Consider the following 18,669-nt stretch of genomic DNA (forward strand, 5'->3'; position numbering starts at 1 on the left):
ATATATATACATATATATATATATATATATATATATATATATATATATATATATATATATATATATATATATATATATTCTCATACATGCATAAATTAAATGGAGGTTAGGAGGGAGTTTAATCGTATTTGGGTGTATTTTGAAATTTTGAAAACACCTGATCTAGGCCATAAAGCCAAACTAACATATGGACCAGCTGTTGCTTATAAAAATAGACCATATCCAATCTAAATACAGACTTATCTTAATGACAGTCCATTTGCATTATAAAATGTATGCAAAAAAAGCTGCCAAAATCATTGGCTTTCTGACCGATCGCGTGCGTTTCCGGTTAAAGGTGCCACCCAATGGCCGTCCGTCTTTTTACCCCTCGAGTCGACTGCTGTGCTCTCTGACCCCAGTGGCAGCGAACGCTCATTGCACTCGTCTCGTTTCTCTCGGGCTCCCCCTCTTCCCACATCGAGGCTGTTCTCTCTCTCTCCTGACTCCCTTCTTCCTCGTCTGTCGCATTTCAGTGAGAGTGCTAGTGGAGAGAGACCCCGGGGGTCGAAGGTTCTGCCCTGCCTGCTGCGACCTCAACCCCTCACGGCTTCCTAGATATCCGATGACCGTCGTCTTTGAAACATCAGCGGACAACCCCCGAGCGGTTTTGGACCAAAAGAGAAGGTACACTCAAGTCGTTTTTGAAGAAGATCGCTGGGGGGGAAATAGCGAGGCACAAAGCCGTAATGGGTTAGAGGTGGCTGGTTGTCATGTTCGAGGGAAACCGTTTAGAACGTTACCTCGGATACAATGGAACATTTTTTTTACATAAGAGCAGTGGATACATTTTGACATTTTTGCAACCATACGTTGTAACATTTTCGCGCAGTCAAGTTTCTTTCACGTTTACAGCTCGGTGTCTGAATAAAGGAATTATGTGGAAACTGGCTTTATTTATCGGGTTTTATGTGCTCCTGCTTTGCTTTGTGCACATATTATGCGTTATGAAAGGGTTCTTTATGCTTTTTGACAACGTTTTTGAATTAGCTGCCTCATAGTAAACAGAACAGATTTCGCATTACCCGTACAATTAAATATAGACTTACCCCGTGCAGTCGGACGCCAGTTTCAGATAATTATATGGAGTCAGAGGCTGCCAGCTCACCGCGAGCTGTTGGTCATAAGTGTTATTAATGTGGCCGGTTTGAAGTCGTCCAGGGAGGGTGCGAAAAGTTCAAGTTTATGGCAAAAGGTTAGCCCGCCAGAGACGGTGTGAGGCGGTGCAGCTGAACAAAATAAATGACTGCAGGTAACAATGAGGGAGATATGTTTTTTAAACAATCTTGAGTATGTGTTTAATTACCTATAGAACGTATTAACGCGACCAAAGATCGATAAATAGACATTATTTTTATGTATACATATTTAAAAAAAATGAATTGAGCTTTTCTCTTTGTTATAGGCAGACGGGTGTAAAGCATTGTGGGATAGGTGCATTTGACAGTTGGAAATCCATTTTGCGAGAACAAACAGGAAGCAGAGTATAGATTTTCGGCCTCAGAAAACATTTTTTAAGAATGTTATGTATGGGATGATGTATAATTAGATTGTCATTATCACAAAATATACTCTTGATAGGGTGGTAAGGAACCCAATGCGAAGCACAACTCAGATTAATATAAAATATCAGTAAATCTGTGTTACTACTTCTGTGGACTAGTTAGCCATTATATTTAGCTGCAATGTAATATATAATGCTGTATTTCTAGTTGACTGCTATTCAGCTCTTTTGTTCTTTCATATTCTATGTTCCTTTTTTGATAACTCCTAAACTTCTAGCCATCTATGAAAGGGTTTATGCTCATAAAATTAATACTGGAGTAAAAATCTTGCTTGAGTTGGTATGAAAATACCTTAATCCTACTTAATGAATAAAAAATAGCAAAAAAATTGTATTTACATATAAACTGATATGATACTTTTCAAAGGGACATGATGATGGTGGAAAAAACCTGATATGCAAAGGAAAAACTATATTTGAGTGTTTTTCAACTGGCTTACAAAACCTTTTGTTTTCTCACAAAAGTATTGCATTCCCTGAGAAATTTTACACTGTTGAAAAAGAAATTAAATATATTTTCCTCCCAGCTCATTTATTTCAATCACCAAAGTTTCTCAAGGCAACACAAAATTGTGCGAAATAATCCTAAGATGTGTGAACAGATATTGGTTTTTGGGAGAGGATTCAAACATTTTGTGAGCGAACACAAAATCATTGAAATACAAATTTGAAATACTCAGTACCATCTCGTTTAACTGTATTTGGATTTGCATCATTAACGTTTTGCATCTTGGTGTCTCTGTATTTGGGGACTCAGATCCAAGCCTTGGGACTAAAAGATGCGTGTTCACCGGATCTGCACTGCACCACTGTGACCTGCTCATGTCCCATCCGGAGGTGCCATGGCTCGCAAAATATCCTCCCAGGGGAAGGTCACCATCTCCGTGGATGAGTACAGCTCCAACCCAACCCAGGCCTTCACCCACTACAACATTAACCAAAGCCGCTTCCAGCCCCCTCACGTCCACATGTGAGTGTCTGTGTACAGTGTTCCTGTAATTGAAACATTGATTTAATTGATTGATTGAGGACAGAACAGAATGCTGACAGAGAGGGCATCTGGCGTCTTTTGTCTCATCTCGCCCAACAGGTGATCCAGAGGCTCCTGCGGCTTTACTTCTGTTGTAATGAATTATATTGACCTTTTTAACTTGATATTGTTGCAATGTTTCCATATTAAGCATTTTAATAATTATTTGTTATTTCTTTGTTTTTTTTTATTTTCAGACTGAATGCAAAACCATTTTAGCTCACGTACACTTCTGATCAATAGTTTGGAATAATTCAGATTTTAAATTATACATACATACATATATATATATATATATATATATATATATATATATATATATATATATATATATATATATATATATTTGTATGTGTAATCAGAAATGTAATAAATATTGTAAAATATTATTACAGTTTAAAAGAACTGGTTTCGATTTCATTATATTTTAAAATGTATTTTATTCCTGTGATGACATACTGAGTTTCGCTCCAGTCACATTATCCTTTAATATTATTCAGATATGCTTAATTATTGTAATTATTCCAAACTTTTGACCTGTAATGTGTGTATATAATCGATAAACCTGCATCTTTTTCAGCATTAAAGCATTTGTGCCCACAATTTTTTTATATTGTAATCAAGATGTTATGGCTAAAACAGTTTAAGTTGTGCCTCATGTTCTTGTACTTATTAACCAGAGGGAGGTCAAAGGTTAGTTGAGTTGATTAGCTCTTTAACAATAGCTCTTTGATCCCAGGGTCAGAGCTCACCCCTAAAGAAACCTGACTATTGACTGATGCTGATGATGGCATAATGAGGCCCGCTGCAGATAATAAAGAATGGATTAACCTGATTAGCCGAGCCTTTGCTGCTTTAATGGTACCATGCAATTAAGGTACATCAGCACAAGCAAAGGGGATCGACCAGGATGCATGTGCCATTGAACTGCTTTTATCTTAAGTGTGGAATAAACAGCTTTTGGCATTAAACTGTGCTATGTAACCCAATGCAAGTGCAGAGCAATTCATCAGATTTATCAGCGCAAGAAATGGCAACAATGCTGCAAAAAGGAAGCTCAATTCATGCAAAATTTCTTGTAAACCTGTATGAAATTCTTTTGCAGAACACAAAATATATTTTTTATGTCAATGGTGTGCAAAGTTGTTTTGTGCCCCTTTGACTTTCATTGTATAGACAAAAAGAGTTCTTCAAAATATATTTTTTTGTAAAGGATGTAGAATTTTCCTGGGTATATATACAGGAATAGTTTACCCAAAAATGTACCCTCAAGCCATCCAAGATCAGAACAGATTGGAGAAATTTAGCATTACATCGTTTACTCACCAATGGATCCTCTGCAATGAATGGGTGCCATCAGAATAAAAGTCCAAACAGCTGATAAAAACATCACAATAATCCACAAGTAATCCACATGACTCCAGTCCATCAAATAAGTCTTCTATCTATAATTTGGTTTCTCCGGTGAACTAGTCATGTGACCTGAATCAGGAAAGAAATCTGCACAGATTAAACACAGATCAAGCAACAACAGTTCGAAACTGTTCTATACAAATATGACGGTGGTCATACTGTATTTGGAAAAGTGATATTATGGATTTTGGACAGAAGAAATGGTTTTGTTTCTTACAAACATGCAGATTTTCGTGTTGTGGATTATTTTGATGTTTTTATCAGCTGTTTGGACTCTTATTCAGATGGCACCCATTCACTGCAGAGGACCTGTTGGTGAGCATGTGATATAATGCATTTTTTTCCTGTTCTGTTCTGAAAGAACAAACTCCTCTACATCCTGAATAGCTTGAAGATAAGAATATTTTTAGCTTTTTCAGCATTTTGAAGGGGAGGGGGGATAAACTATTCCTTTTAGCCTTTAATAATCTTTACATATAAAATATAAATATGCCCTCAGAAACAAACCCACTCTTCATTTCCACAGGGTAGAGCCACTTCCCTATGATGCACCGAAGCCTGTGGGTCATACACGTTTTGTCTGCGTCTCAGACACACACTCGAGGACAGATGGAATCCAGATGCCTTTTGGCGATGTGTTGCTTCACACAGGTGACTTCACAGAGCTCGGTCTACCATCTGAAGTGAAGAAGTTTAATGACTGGTTAGGTAAGTGTGCAAAACCAGTCCTGTTACCTTTGCTGACAAGCACTTCCCCTGCTGTCACAACACGAACTCCCAAAAAAAGTCACTTCTTTTTTTTTGGTTTAAATGCATTTGTGCTCTTATAGGTTTTGCGTCAAGTGCAACAATGTTTTCCAGTTCCAAATCTAACCTATTTTAAGACTGATGAATATCAATAGCATCAGTTTTTACATTGAAATTACAAAATATTCAACATTGTAACATAATTTTTACTGAAGCTGCAATGTGCACAGCATTTCGAGCAAGTAGGAAGGTTTTTGTTATGGCTGGGGGTGAAGGAGGACGTTGGCTTTTTAATAGGTGCCTTTCAGTCTGGTCTCATTGGCCTCTGCAGTGATTCTATTTGATGAAATCAAGGTTCTTTAGGTTTACAGGTCAAATAGATTGTTTAAATCAAAGGCATGTTTCTGTCTACGATTGCCAGCCACAGTGAACTGATTATTCTCTGTGGCCCGTCGAAGCCATTAGAAATGTTATTTATTTTAGATACTAAGAATGTTTCCTAAAATGTCTCTTCTTAACATCTGAATAGTCATATGGCTGTAGAATATGATACTGTGAGTCATGCTTCCAAAATCTGTCATTCTCATCTTCTGTCTCCTCTTACAGGCAGTCTTCCCTATGAGTTCAAAGTTGTTATCGCTGGAAATCACGAACTTACCTTCGATAAAAACTTTATGGCAGAACTCATGAAGCAGGATTACTACCGTTTCCCCTCTGTGTCCAAACTGAAGACTGAGGACTTTGATGATGTTCAGTCCCTCCTTACAAACTGTGTGTACTTACAGGACACTGAGGTCACCATTAAAGGATTCAGGATATATGGGACTCCATGGTAAGCATTTCTAAATCATTGCTGTCATCACATTGTTTGTTACTTCTTGCTTGCTACATCTGTCATGAAGAATATTAAATGGGTTAACAATAATTTTAATCAGATATCCTCAGCAAAAGCAGCTTAGTTTATGTAAAGTGAATTATGAAAAGCATGCTCTGGATTACCCACTTTTCACAATCCAGTCAATTGCGGATGGATAAAATTTTTTAATCTTGTCCTACATGTTTTTTCTTGTTGAATATTCTGTTTCACATTGTTTGGTGGTGTTTTCATATTTGCTTTAATTTTTTTAGGATAATATAGAATCAGTAGCTGCAGTACGTTTTGATAAAGCGCCATAAATCACAATCAGTGCTCTGTATATACAAACCATATGCAACATATGTCAAGTTTGTTAGTTAAGAGACAGATGGTCAATTGACATACAGTACATTAAGTTTGTATTTGATTTATTGAAACTGAATAGGTTTACATCTCTTATATGATTTCTCATGACTGTCTTATACCTTGAGTTAAACTGATTATCTTCAGCTATGGACAGAAAGACCTTTGTAGACCTGAGTTATGTTAGACGCTGTTGTACTCTCTACTCCGCAGGACACAAGATGTGTTCTCACTCGCTACAGATAGTGTTACATACACACACATACTCAAAGTCACTCTCTCTCTCCTTCATTCCTTCATTCCATCTCTGTTTCACTGTTACTCTTTAACTCTTTATACACACACACACAGCCAGCATCACACATGGCATCTTTCATGCGAAGACCTCATTGTCTGATAAGCAGACCATTATTTTAGTTAATCCCTCACCCACTGGGCTGCCCCACACTAGCATGGGATACCAGCAGAGCTGTGTTAGATTTCAGGTGTGAATAGATGCCTAGCAGTGTTTGGCACTAAGAGCATTGTGGCAGTGTGACACGATGGTCGACAGCTACTAGAAGCAGTTAATCACCAGGAGACGACACTGAAGACTCAGTTGAAAGTTGATGAGAGTTGCTTAAAGTGCTTAATTTTATAAATCGTCTTTTAGCCCTCTTTTTTCAGTTAAAATATGTGTATAAATTAGATGATTTTGTCATCTAGGTCCTACTCTTATTCTAATGCTAATGAATCCAGGTTACCTAAAATAAATATTTACAAATTAATTTGCATAAAACATGCCTAAACATGCCTAAATTTTCATTTTAATATTATTATCATTATTAGTAGTAATAGTAGTAGTAATTTTTAATATTTCATTATATAAAATTAAGCTAGTACTTTTTATTAATTTATATTGTTTCTAATTCTGTTTCTAGTACTACTATTACTAACAGGGTTTCCCATACATTCATTAATTTGTGGCGGCCCGCCACAATATCAACGTTGTCCGCCACGGATGGATTCAGATTTTTAAACTATTTAATATGGGTACAGTTGACAACGGAGGCACGCACGACTAGCCCCTCCTCTTCGAACATGATCTGAATCAAAACATGAGCATGCGTTAGTTAGAGGACGGATTGTTGCCGGTGCTTAATGCTTATTCCCCCAGCGAAGATTCCAGAATCAATCCGGAGTTGAATGGTTCGTAATGAACACTGTTGCTCAACATAACTCTGAGAAGTTGGTTAGTCTATGTTAAGCGCTGTCGCGTTTCCATTACAGATTCGCGCAAAACTTTTGTGTTTTTTTTTTTCTAAATATCGATAAACAACTATTGCGAAATGACAGCGTTTCCATTAACAGATGTTATGCGACTAAAAGTCTTTTTTTTCCTCTCGCGATCAGTCATTCCAACGGACGTTGGTAGGTTTATATATATCACAGCCACCAGCCACTAGACATTATATTATTATTATCTCCAGGTTCAGGTTGGTGTGTGTTGGTTTTTGTCCACCTCAATCTCCAGGTTTGTGTGTATGTGTGTGTGTGTGTGTGTGTGTCAGAGTCTGTGTGTGTCCACCTCCAGGTCCAGTTTGGTTTGTGTGTGAGCCTGTGTGTGTCTGAGTTTGTGTGTGAGAGTGTGTGAGTCTTTTTGAATGTTTGAGTGTGTGAGCCTGTGTTTGATTGTGTCAGTAAGTTTGTGAGTGTGTGTGTCCATCTCCAGGTCCAGGTTTGTGTGTGTGTGTGTGTGTGAGCAAAATTTGTAACAAGAAGTCTGTGGAGCAGTCATAGCATAGAAAGTGTAGCAATGGCATAGAAATAGCAATGTCTTTAAAGGGATAGTTCACCCAAAAATGAAAATTCTATCATCGTTTACTCACCCTCAAGTTGTTCCAAACCTGTATGAGTTTCTTTGTTCTGCTGAACACAAAGGAAGATATTTGGAAGAATGTTTGTAACCAAACAGATCTCGGTCCCCATTGACTACCATAGTATATATTTTTTCCTACTATGGAAGTCAATGGGGACCGAGATCTGTTTGATTCTGTCATTCTTCCAAATATCTTCCTTTGTGTTCAGCAGAACAAAGAAACTCATACAGGTTTGGAACAACTTGAGGGTGAGTAAACGATGATAGAATTTTTATTTTTGGGTGAACTATCCCTTTAAGGTATCTGACACTAAGTGTTGGCTATGGAAATGTGTACTTGTCACTAAAAATATGATTTATTTATGATATATGTTTAACTTAACCCCCCCCCCCTCCCCCGGTCCCCAAACACCACACCACCACAAATAGAATATAATTCTGTGGGAAACACTAACTAATAATACATTTGTTTTTAAGATTAATTGGTAATGGTAATAAATAAAACTAATTTGTAAATCTCAAATGTCAAACAGGCTGCATTTTTCAAATTGATGTTTTATTTGGATTTATATATATATATATATATATGCACACACGCACACATATATATGTATAAATGTATGTTTTGTTATATACAATATAGATAGTGACTTGTGGATTAATTTAGTTATAAATAACAATAAATAATAAAGAATAGTAAATTATTTTAATGTATGTATATTGCTTTTTTTTTGCTTAAATTACTTGTTTCTAAAACCACTTTTGTGTTTTGATTGTAATAAATTTTAGTAGAAATTTGGGATAATTTTTTGTGCTAACTTATTGATCATTTTGATTTCTGTGTGACAAACGTTACACAAAAACACTCACTATTTGAACCACCACATTGTTTATTATTTAGCTTGTAGAGGATAAATACTATATATAAATACTATACTATCTAGTCTGTCTAAAATATCTTACGGTCTTCAAGCTGGCCAGAATTAGAATGCTAATTTTGGTAAGAAGTGGGAAAACCAGACATCTGCGATGGGTGGTCTTGGTGGGGGTGCTCCTTGGTCATAGTTCTCCCAGGCTCTCCTGCAGGAAGTGCTTTTTGTTCCAACACATCCTGGTGCTTTGTTGAGAGCCAGGATCAAAACGTGAGGCCGACCCCGGTGTGCCCCTCCAAGTGCATGCTCACAGTGGGCCTCTCCTGACCTTCCTGACCCTAGGCCTCAGCTATCAAGGAGGTCATTTACATGGCTTCATTCTTCTTCCCTACAAAGTGCTCGGTCAGGCTTGACTCCCGTATGGCCCAAGGTAGAAGACGAGCCTGTTTTATGTCTGTTTATTTATCGGTATTCCCTTTCATGGCGGCACTCCCATCAGGACATTGACCTTGACTTGATTACTCTTTACAAATATCCCATATACCTTTGTATGCTTAACCAGAAGATCTAATAGAAGAGAGGCTATCTTGCATAGCTTGGCAACCACTATCCTGATAATGCCGCGTTTGGTAATCATGTTTACGATACACCAGATATCCACTCCGATATGTGTCGCATGCAGCTGTGATTGGTTTGATTAACGTCTAAGTTCGGCTTTTGAAAATCAAAGACTCTTTAATCCTCTTAGGAAAGGCAGACAAGTCATGTGACCCCAGTTCATCTTGGGAGAGTGTTTGCAAGGCCAGGCTTTAATAGATAGTGGGGGTGTGTCTCTGTTACTGCCATAGAAACTGTATCACTGCTACATTATTATTATTATATTATGCTTGTGAATGAATGATCAGGGATGATATAAAAGTCATTTGTTTTTCAGGACACTCAACAAAGCTGTTTATCAGCATTAGGACGGATAATAGATAGGAAGTGTAAGACATTCTTCTTGTGTGCGGACAGATCAGCATGAAGCTGATAGCACTAATTACTTGATGATAGGATTGGTAACATGTCCCCACCACTTTATGCTTATTCTGATTGCCCCCACCAGTTTATGAAATGGCTCAACTGGTTTAAAGTGTGAGGTCAGTATAGGATTTAATACTTATTCAGCAAATATGCATTGAATTGATCAAAAGTGACAGCAAAAGACAACACAAAAGAGCTCTTATTCTATTTCTTTCCATTCATCAAAGAAAAAATGTTTTCAGTACTGACGATAATAAGAAACGTTTCAATGCAGCATATTTGGTTTTCATTTCTAGAGGATTTCATTCTCACTGGCAAGGATGAGAGAAATTTAAACATTTTGTGAAGTGGTAAATCATGTAATGCACTCATTTTAGTACACACATGAGATTTGACAGGCTTGTTATAACATCTTGACAGCATAATGTGCTTTTAGGGGCTGTTTCTCAGTAGTGTTGATTCTTGAAGACCTGCTAATGAATATTAATTGAATCATTTGAATTGCCTGAATTAAGGTGCTGACAAGTATCTATAACAGTCTGATGCTTCTCATTTCTACTCTGATTTTACCTTCATCTATCCACAGTGCGATGACTTTCACATGTTCCCCAGGCATGGCCTTGATGTTTATAGCATCACACTCTTCCAGTTGAGACATATGCTTGTTGTTCCTTAGCTTGCCTATGTTTTCATTTTTTTCATTCATCGTTGACCTTCATGGAAGAAACGTATAACTCACATAATGTGCGTAAATGAAATTACCCCATCTATCCTCTCAGCTATCAACAGAAGCCTTCATAGAAGCAACTATTTTCTCTGGCTCCTGCCGACAAGCTACCTGCTCACGTCACTGTTTGTAAACTGACCCCTGGCTTGAAGGTGGCTTCATTTGTCAGTGGTAATTAAAAGCTGACATCTCCTCCGCTGGGCCTGATGATGGCTGGCGGCGGTTGCGGTACCAGGCAGGAAGGATTGAGAAATCGAGGGGGGATGGAGGGAATAGTGAGGGCACGGTGAAAGAGAGAGAGCGATGGACTGACTAGAAAAGAGGTCAGATGTTATTAGTAAGCAGGCTGTACAGAAATTTGTCCACCATGTAGAAGTTTCTCTCAAAAAAAGATCTATTCACAAGCTTTAACAGTCGAGTGGGCCTTATTTCTTTTATTTTCATCTCCCATGGAATAAATTACATTTTAATATATTAAGATATAAAATAGTTATTTTAAATTGTAATAATATATTTTTTAATATTCCTGTTTATACTTTATTTTTTATTTAATAGATGCAGTCATGATGAGAATAAAATACTTATTTAAAAAGCCGAAACCTTTGAATAGCAGACGTAATGTATATTCTGACCAAGCTTTACCAATATTGTGGCAGGGAAAAAAAGGTTGTTTTGAATTCATTAATATTGAAAAACGTTTGACATTTGGAACATATTAGAAGGAATATTTAACAGATTTGCTTTCAAACTTGCTCTGGGTTTTGTGCTGCGTGGTACCTTCACAAAATCACACTAGACAGGAAATCCCAATAATATCTCATTTCCTCTCTACTCTCATTTCTCTTCTTGTCCCACGTCCATCTCGGCTTTATCTCTCCTGACCATTGATGACCTTCTCCAACATCACTTTCGCAATAACACATCTTACTCTGATCCCCCTCTCTTTCGCTGTCCTGCTGTCAGGGGCAGATAAATAGTTCAGTAACACTTTTTGCATGTGAGGTGTTTGAAGGACTGGCAGGCCTGTGCATTAGAATGGGACACTGATTCCAAAGTAAGCACCAGTAGTGTGTTTGTCTGTTACTGAAGCTCAGACTGCTTCTGTGTACCACTGTGTGTCCAGGTCACTGAGAGCTGTGCTGACGCAGCCAAAACAAACACACGTGCAGACACAAATATATACTATCTCTGTACTGTGCAGTTTCTGACAGTAGGCCCCAATTTGAAATTGCAAATTGAAAATATGCCTAATGGAAATGCGCCAACTTTGTGAAACGCCTATATATCGCAAACATTTTTTTATGCTCGCATAAGGTGGTTTTTCAGGCAATGCGAAAAAGGAATAATTTGCAATGGAAAAGTTTATTTTCTGCATTAACAGGTCACATGGCGTACGTTAAAAGTCAAATGATCATTCCTCAATGTACTAACCTCCAAGAAACACTTCATATGTGGCTACCGTTAAAGCTTAGACTATTTTACACTGCACATGTATGCAGCGCATTACAGCTCTGAAACGGCTACCGGAGCTGATCGCCACTACTCTTGTAAACGCTTTTATTACCAGTCGCTCCACGGCACGTCCCAGAAGCTGCTCTCTGCACTGCTTCTGCCAAGATACACGCATACCATAAATATTATGTCAAGTGTAGCCAAAATCCCATCCAAAATCTGTTCCCATGACTTAACAGTGATTACAAAAGGAAAAAACACAGTCATTTCGCAATACTTTTTTATAGACATTTATAAAATATTGCCAAAGTTTTGCGCAAATTTTGTAATGGAAACGCGCCTACAGAAAGCTTTCTTTTTCTCTTTCTCACTGCTTTTTTTAAAGATTTTTCCCCTCTGTCTCTTTAAATTTACATTGCTAAACGTATTTGTTTCTAAGTATTTATTTAAAAAGGAACAGACTCTTACTATTATTATTATTATATACATTTTTATAATGTATTAATTATATTAATTCACCCAAAAGGTTTTGGGTTCATTTTTTTCCCTAGAAAAAAAGGGATTTAAGAAAATAATAAAATTATATTAATTGTAATTATTTGTAATAATATTTAATGATATTAATTATATTGAAAATTCATCCAAAGGGTTGTAAGTTAATTTTACATGAAACATGTGCTAAAATAATTATTAATTTAAATATTTTTGCAATACTTAAATTTATCATAATAATTAAAACCAGAGGTAGGTTATTTTGCAATAATTACCATCTATGCATTCTCACTTATAACTCAGCTGTTTACCAAATAAAAAGGGACCATTAATATTGATGTTGAGAGATTTATGTTGAGATCAAAGAGGCCACAAAGTGATATGAGAGGCATGAAACTAGCACAGTGTTTGAAATCAGTCATTAGGGACAAATGTATAAAGGTTGAAATTTGGATTGACCAAAATCTAGTATTCCAGTATAAATTTCCTTTATTTGTTCTCTGTCTGTGATCGTAGTTTTTATTTGCTTGTCAGGAAGCAATCATATCTCATTGTCGACTAGCTTGATGTATGGATGAAAGCCTGACTCGGGCACTGACATTTATGTGTGAGTTAAAGCAGATGGGTCTGAGTATGTTTGCAGGAAAGCCATAAGGGTTTGAGAGATTGTACCCAAGAGTATCAGCCTGGTGTACTGTCTTCAAAAGCGACCACTCGCATTTATTTGCCTTCCCATCAATCATCCATGAACAAGCCCAGCTACCCAAAGTACACACACTTACACCGAGACCTCAGCAGCCTTTTCCTGTGTTCAGGCTCTATTTCAACCACTATCAACTCCATTCAACTCAAATCTATGAAGAAGCGCTAATGGATAGACAAACAGTGGATAATGCTTAGTCTATGAGACCAGGCTGTGATGATGGATGTTCAGTGTCAAATCCATAAACGACTGCGCCCTTTAGGTTGGGTTAATGATGGAGGGTGGCAGCTTGTATTTGATTGTTTGCTTGCATATTTGTCTTAAATACAAAATAATTATTATTTGTTAATAATCAGTGTTAACTGTGCAAATCCAGGATAAGTTCTAGACCATGTCCTAACCAGGAAATGTTGTTGTTGTTCCTATTGATTCCTATTTCTATAGCATCGCTGTGTGTAACCCCGCCCAAAGTGAATCTCATTGGACCATATTGGTCTGCTCTACATAATTTTATATTAAACATATATAAGTTGGTTAATTGGCAGTTGTTGTGCAGCATATTGTAGCATTTTTGCCATCAAAATGGGCACATTGGATTGATTACTGATTTTTTTTTTTTTTTAATTCCCCAAGTTTTGAGTGCATTTTAAATAATTTTCTAAGAATGAGCGTAATTCAGCAATTTTGTCTTTCATTTGTTTTTGTTTTTTTGGGAACCTTATGTCACATCTGATTAGGAAATGTATTTGGAGAACAACTTTCTTATTTGACAGACCTTTGTTTTTTTACAAGGTTTAACTGGGTCTCTAAGTTTATTTGGCAGTTATTTTAAAGCAAAATCCATGCTTTTCCATTTTTCCCCTCTAAATCCATTTTCATTCTCTCTGTAATGGGTTTTCAATTCTCGGCTCCAGGGTTTTTATTGTTATTCTGAGGTGGTACAAGTGCCTGCGCCCTAGTCCCTCGTCTATTTCAACATAATTCAGTGAATGAAAAAGAAGATCCAGGCCTCAGGTCTCGAGAGAACATGTTATGAAAACCCTTTCCCCCCCTAGTCTTAACCTTCTGCTTCTCAGAGGCTCTGACTTTGTCAAGTGCTCCTTGTAAAATGACCTCCGGACAGCTGGGCATGTGAGTTCATACATATATGTATGCCTGTGAGTATGGCTAGAATCAAGCTCTTTTAAGACTCATTAATGGGAATAGCTGCTACAACAAATCTCTTTAGTATTTGTAATCACATCCTTTCTAATGCTTCTTTCATTCCATATAGTCCTATGTAAGAATCCTCTCATAATATATGTGCTGAATGCTGCTGCAGACGTTGCTCTCGGAAGCGCTTCTAACTCTCATTTGTCTGCACTGTCTCCATCCATCACCCAGCTCTGCTTATCAGCATGAGGTCACTTCCTGCCCTCTCTACCAAAGGCCTACATTTAGCCCTGGCCTTGCGCAGCCTTGAATAGCTGGGCAAGATACTTGGCCCTTATCAGACGGGGTCTGAGAGTGGTAAATAAAGGTCTGGCCCGGGTTACCGCAGGCTGTCAGCAGGCCCATCCCAGAGGGGAAATAAAACTCTTATTAACATGCTTCTGCTCATTGGTGCTGACAGCTTGAACAATCTGCCTCCTCTGCAGATGACCTCTGCGAACCGCCGGATGCCCTGATGGAGACTGAAATGAATAGCTTGAGTTGTGCCATGGCCTCAAATCTGATACTGCAATACTCTGAGGCGTTTTTATACTTTTTAAATATTTTTTTATGCACCTTACCAAGTAGTCTACTTTGAAAATTCTCTTTGATAATACGGTCACGTTTTGCACATGTGTGTGAGAACAGCATGCAGGCATGTTTATGATGATTTCGACATTTATGAAGTGTATAAAATGCGTATGTCTGCTCCCACAGGACCCCGTGGTTTAATGGATGGGGCTTTAACTTACCTCGCGGCCAGTCTCTCCTCGATAAGTGGAACCAGATCCCTGAAGATGTAGATGTTCTTATGACACATGGGCCTCCTCTGGGTAAGCACTGAAATGTGAATGTAACTGTAGATGTTGAGCATGTATACATCAGTTTGTGTCTGCAGATGGACTGTTGTTTTTTTTAAAGTCATCATAAATGTGATGATACACCACTAAGGATGTGATTCTGGACTTTGTCCAGGGTTCAGAGATTGGGTTCCCAAAGAGCTTCAGAGAGTTGGCTGCGTGGAACTACTCAACACCGTACAAAAGAGAGTCCGACCCAAACTCCACACATATGGGGGAATCCATGAAGGTATATATAAAATGTGTGTGTGTGTGTGTGTATATATATATATATATATATATATATATATATATATATAATATATATATATATATATATATATATATATATATATATATATATATATATATATATATATATATATATATATATCATATTTAAATATTTGTTTAATCATATTCAAGAAATTAATGTATATAGAATGATTAAAACATTAAGGTAATGCAATTAAAAATAATTTAAACATATGAATAATAACAATATATATCTTAATACGTTTAAAATAATATTTAATTGGATGAAGCACAAGTATTTAAGCATTTTATGTTTTCTTTCTCATTCTCAGGTTATGGCATAACGACAGATGGCTATACAACATTTATCAACTCCTCCACATGTACAGTCAGCTTCCAGCCTACCAATCCTCCAATCATATTTGATCTCCTCAACCCAGGAAACTCCTGAGACTCATTGAAGCCCCGCCCTTTTTTAACATAACTCTTCATTACTTAGAAGTAATAGTCTTTTTGTACTGCTTGTATTTAAAAATGCATGGAAATGAAATATTTTTTAAAGTCGGATTGAAGCCGACACCGTTTGAGTGAATATTGTAGGTGAATTCATATTTGTAACTTGTTTGCATCATTTGCCTTTTGATTTTCCTTTTTTATTGGTCAGGATCTTAAAAAGTGCATTATAAAGGTACTCCTAAAAGCATCAGCAATACTTGATCATGTCTGATTTAATATTAATTGTGCTTTGTAAATTTAATATAATGTTATTTAATGTCATGAACTCCTTGTGTGGTGTATTGTTGAAGGGTCCAGTGGGTCTGATATTTATTGCTCCAATCAGACTTTGCACTTAATCACTTAATCAAGAAGACACCTCTTTATCTACCAGGCCATTAAACACCATAAGACACATTTTTCCTCTTAACATAAAATAGAGTGGCACAGTTTGTCAAAAGATGGAAGCGATTTTGTGTTGTGAATTGAATTTTGCATTATCACTGTGCTCCTTTGTCCTTTACGTACAGTTCAGAAGAGGCTGAATGTGCAAATTTTCCAGATCATAAAGATACCTGGTCTGGCTTTGCATTTAGCACATATTAAAAGTGGACGCGAACTTTCAATATGACTATAGAAATATTACAATCTGCGTTTGAGATAAATTTGATACCTCTCTGAAATGACTCAAACGCAATTGTTTATCCTAGATTTGCAATGCCTTCACATTCCACTGGTTTCAAAACTGGAAAAAAACATTACAACACTAACCCCTTTCATTTCTCATTGTTGTAATGATGTGTATTTTATATTTCACAGTGGATCTGCAATCTTTTGAGCACATTTTTTTTTTAATGTAATTTCTGCTATTGTAAATGCTTTCTATATGTTTTGTGACCTTTTTTTATCCATTGTGACATTTAGCCAAGTTTATATGCAAATAAAACGGCAAGATTTGTATCTGATGTAATTTATGTCAGTCAAAAGAAATATCAACATTTACACATCCTCATGTCATTCAAAGCCTGACTTAGTTTCTTCCGTGGAATACAAAAGAAGTTTAGAAAAACGTATTGAGCTGGGTTTTTTTTTTCTTTCACACCAAGTGAATGATGACCGAGGACTGTCAAATACCAAAAAAGGTATAATAAATAGGCCTACAAGTCTTGAAAACTAATGCTAGCTTTGGTAACGAAATGAAATAAAAGTTATTCACTGAAATATTGCTTTAGTTGTAACCATTAACTCTACATAGAAAAGAACAGCTTGTACAAGAAATCATAAGCTATTGACGTGGGTGAGTAAATTAGTTTTTTTTTTTTTTTTGGGATGAATTATCCCTTTAAAAGCTTTATTTCTTTTCCACACAGTTATTAACGATGTATCTTAGTTTAGAAACAGCTTTGATTGATTGAGGATTGATTAATTACCCCACATCTGTCAGACTTGAAACATTCTAGATCGTGTTGACAGGGATGGCCATAACCTCGTGTTGTCTGTCAGATGCTATTGATTGTGGAAATTTGTCCGTGCTCGCCTGATGGGTGTGTAGGGCTGTGCGATTAATCGAAATCGCGATTTGAGATGTTGCGATTTGCAGACTGCAGCCTTGAGTGACAGACTTACTAACCAATACAGCGAGCGCACCTCCGTTCTCCCCAATCAGCTGCTCTAACCAACAGGGCCGTATTAAGACAGTGTGGTGCCCCTGGGCACTAAACCTCAAAAGCACCCCCCCCCTCCCCCCATCAGACATAATTAAGGTGATTTCTCAAAATTTATTAACTTGTCCAACTACCGTATTTTTCGGACTATAAATCGCACCTAAGTATAAGTCGCATCAGTACAAAAATATGCCATGGCAAGGGAAAAAACATATATAAGTCGCACTGAACTATAAGTCGCATTTATTTAGAACCAAGAGAAAACATTACCGTCTACAGCCGCGAGGGGTCGCTCTATGTTTTCAGTGCTAGACTGCAGGAGCACTGAGCAGCATAGAGCGCCCTCTCGCAGCTGTAGATGGTAATGTTTTAACTTTAACTTCAATGGTAAATAGGAAGAGTGCAGTCATTCGCTTCTGTGTCATTGTCATCCTGAGCTCATTCTTCACTCGTTTAAAAAAAAACTTTCGATCCCTGAAACATTTTGAATTGTAATTAAACATTTAGCGTCCTTGTCTTTCTTTAACTTTCTTTTTGCAAAACCACTCAATTGACGTCTGTCCATTTTGATCCATTTTCTGTAGCCGTTAAAAAAAATGACACATTTGCGTGTATTTGTTGTGGAACAACTCAACTCTGACAGATTGGGGACGGAAGTGGGGGGGACTGATAGTGGTCATGTAATCTTTATTTATTAATAATTTATTATTATTATTATTGTGGTTGTTGTTAAGTTAGTGTTTATAAACGAGTTAGGTATGGTCTTTCAAGAATTTCAAGTTAATAGTAAAAAAATTTACGAAAAATATTTTTAAAGCTTGTGTCATGTGGTGCCCCCCTAGTTGTTGTGAATGGTTGGTGCCCCTTGGGCACTGGCCCAAGTGCCCTTATGGATAATCCGGCTCTGCTGCTAACCAACTGTGTAAACGCCCACCATTAAAAAAATAATAATAATATGGAAAGCAGGAGAGAGACAGAAAGGTTTTATGGCGTCTACATGGTCAATAGTTAGGCAAATTAAAACTAAAGAAAAACGTTATGTAACTTGAGCTTTGAAAAGACAGACAACGAACAAAAAAGATAATT

General features: G+C 37.0%; 1 protein-coding gene across 2 annotated transcripts; it reads left to right on the forward strand.

Moving 5' to 3' along the window:
* The first annotated feature begins 373 nt into the window (after positions 1–373).
* LOC132133367 (metallophosphoesterase MPPED2-like) lies at positions 374–16,884 on the forward strand. Of its 2 annotated transcripts, none has more exons than XM_059546153.1 (7): positions 374–666; positions 2,361–2,573; positions 4,573–4,754; positions 5,400–5,625; positions 15,048–15,163; positions 15,306–15,419; positions 15,757–16,884. In XM_059546153.1, exons 2-7 carry the CDS (start codon positions 2,446–2,448, stop codon positions 15,873–15,875), a joined length of 885 nt encoding a protein of 294 aa, XP_059402136.1. In that variant the 5' UTR covers positions 374–666; positions 2,361–2,445; the 3' UTR covers positions 15,876–16,884. The 2 variants fall into 2 exon arrangements, with proteins under 2 accessions (XP_059402136.1, XP_059402137.1); XM_059546154.1 differs by lacking the exon at positions 374–666 and adding an exon at positions 1,137–1,291.
* The last annotated feature ends 1,785 nt before the right edge of the window (positions 16,885–18,669 follow it).

Source organism: Carassius carassius, chromosome 50 (assembly GCF_963082965.1).
Source record: "Carassius carassius chromosome 50, fCarCar2.1, whole genome shotgun sequence".
NCBI classification, from domain to species: domain Eukaryota; kingdom Metazoa; phylum Chordata; class Actinopteri; order Cypriniformes; family Cyprinidae; genus Carassius; species Carassius carassius.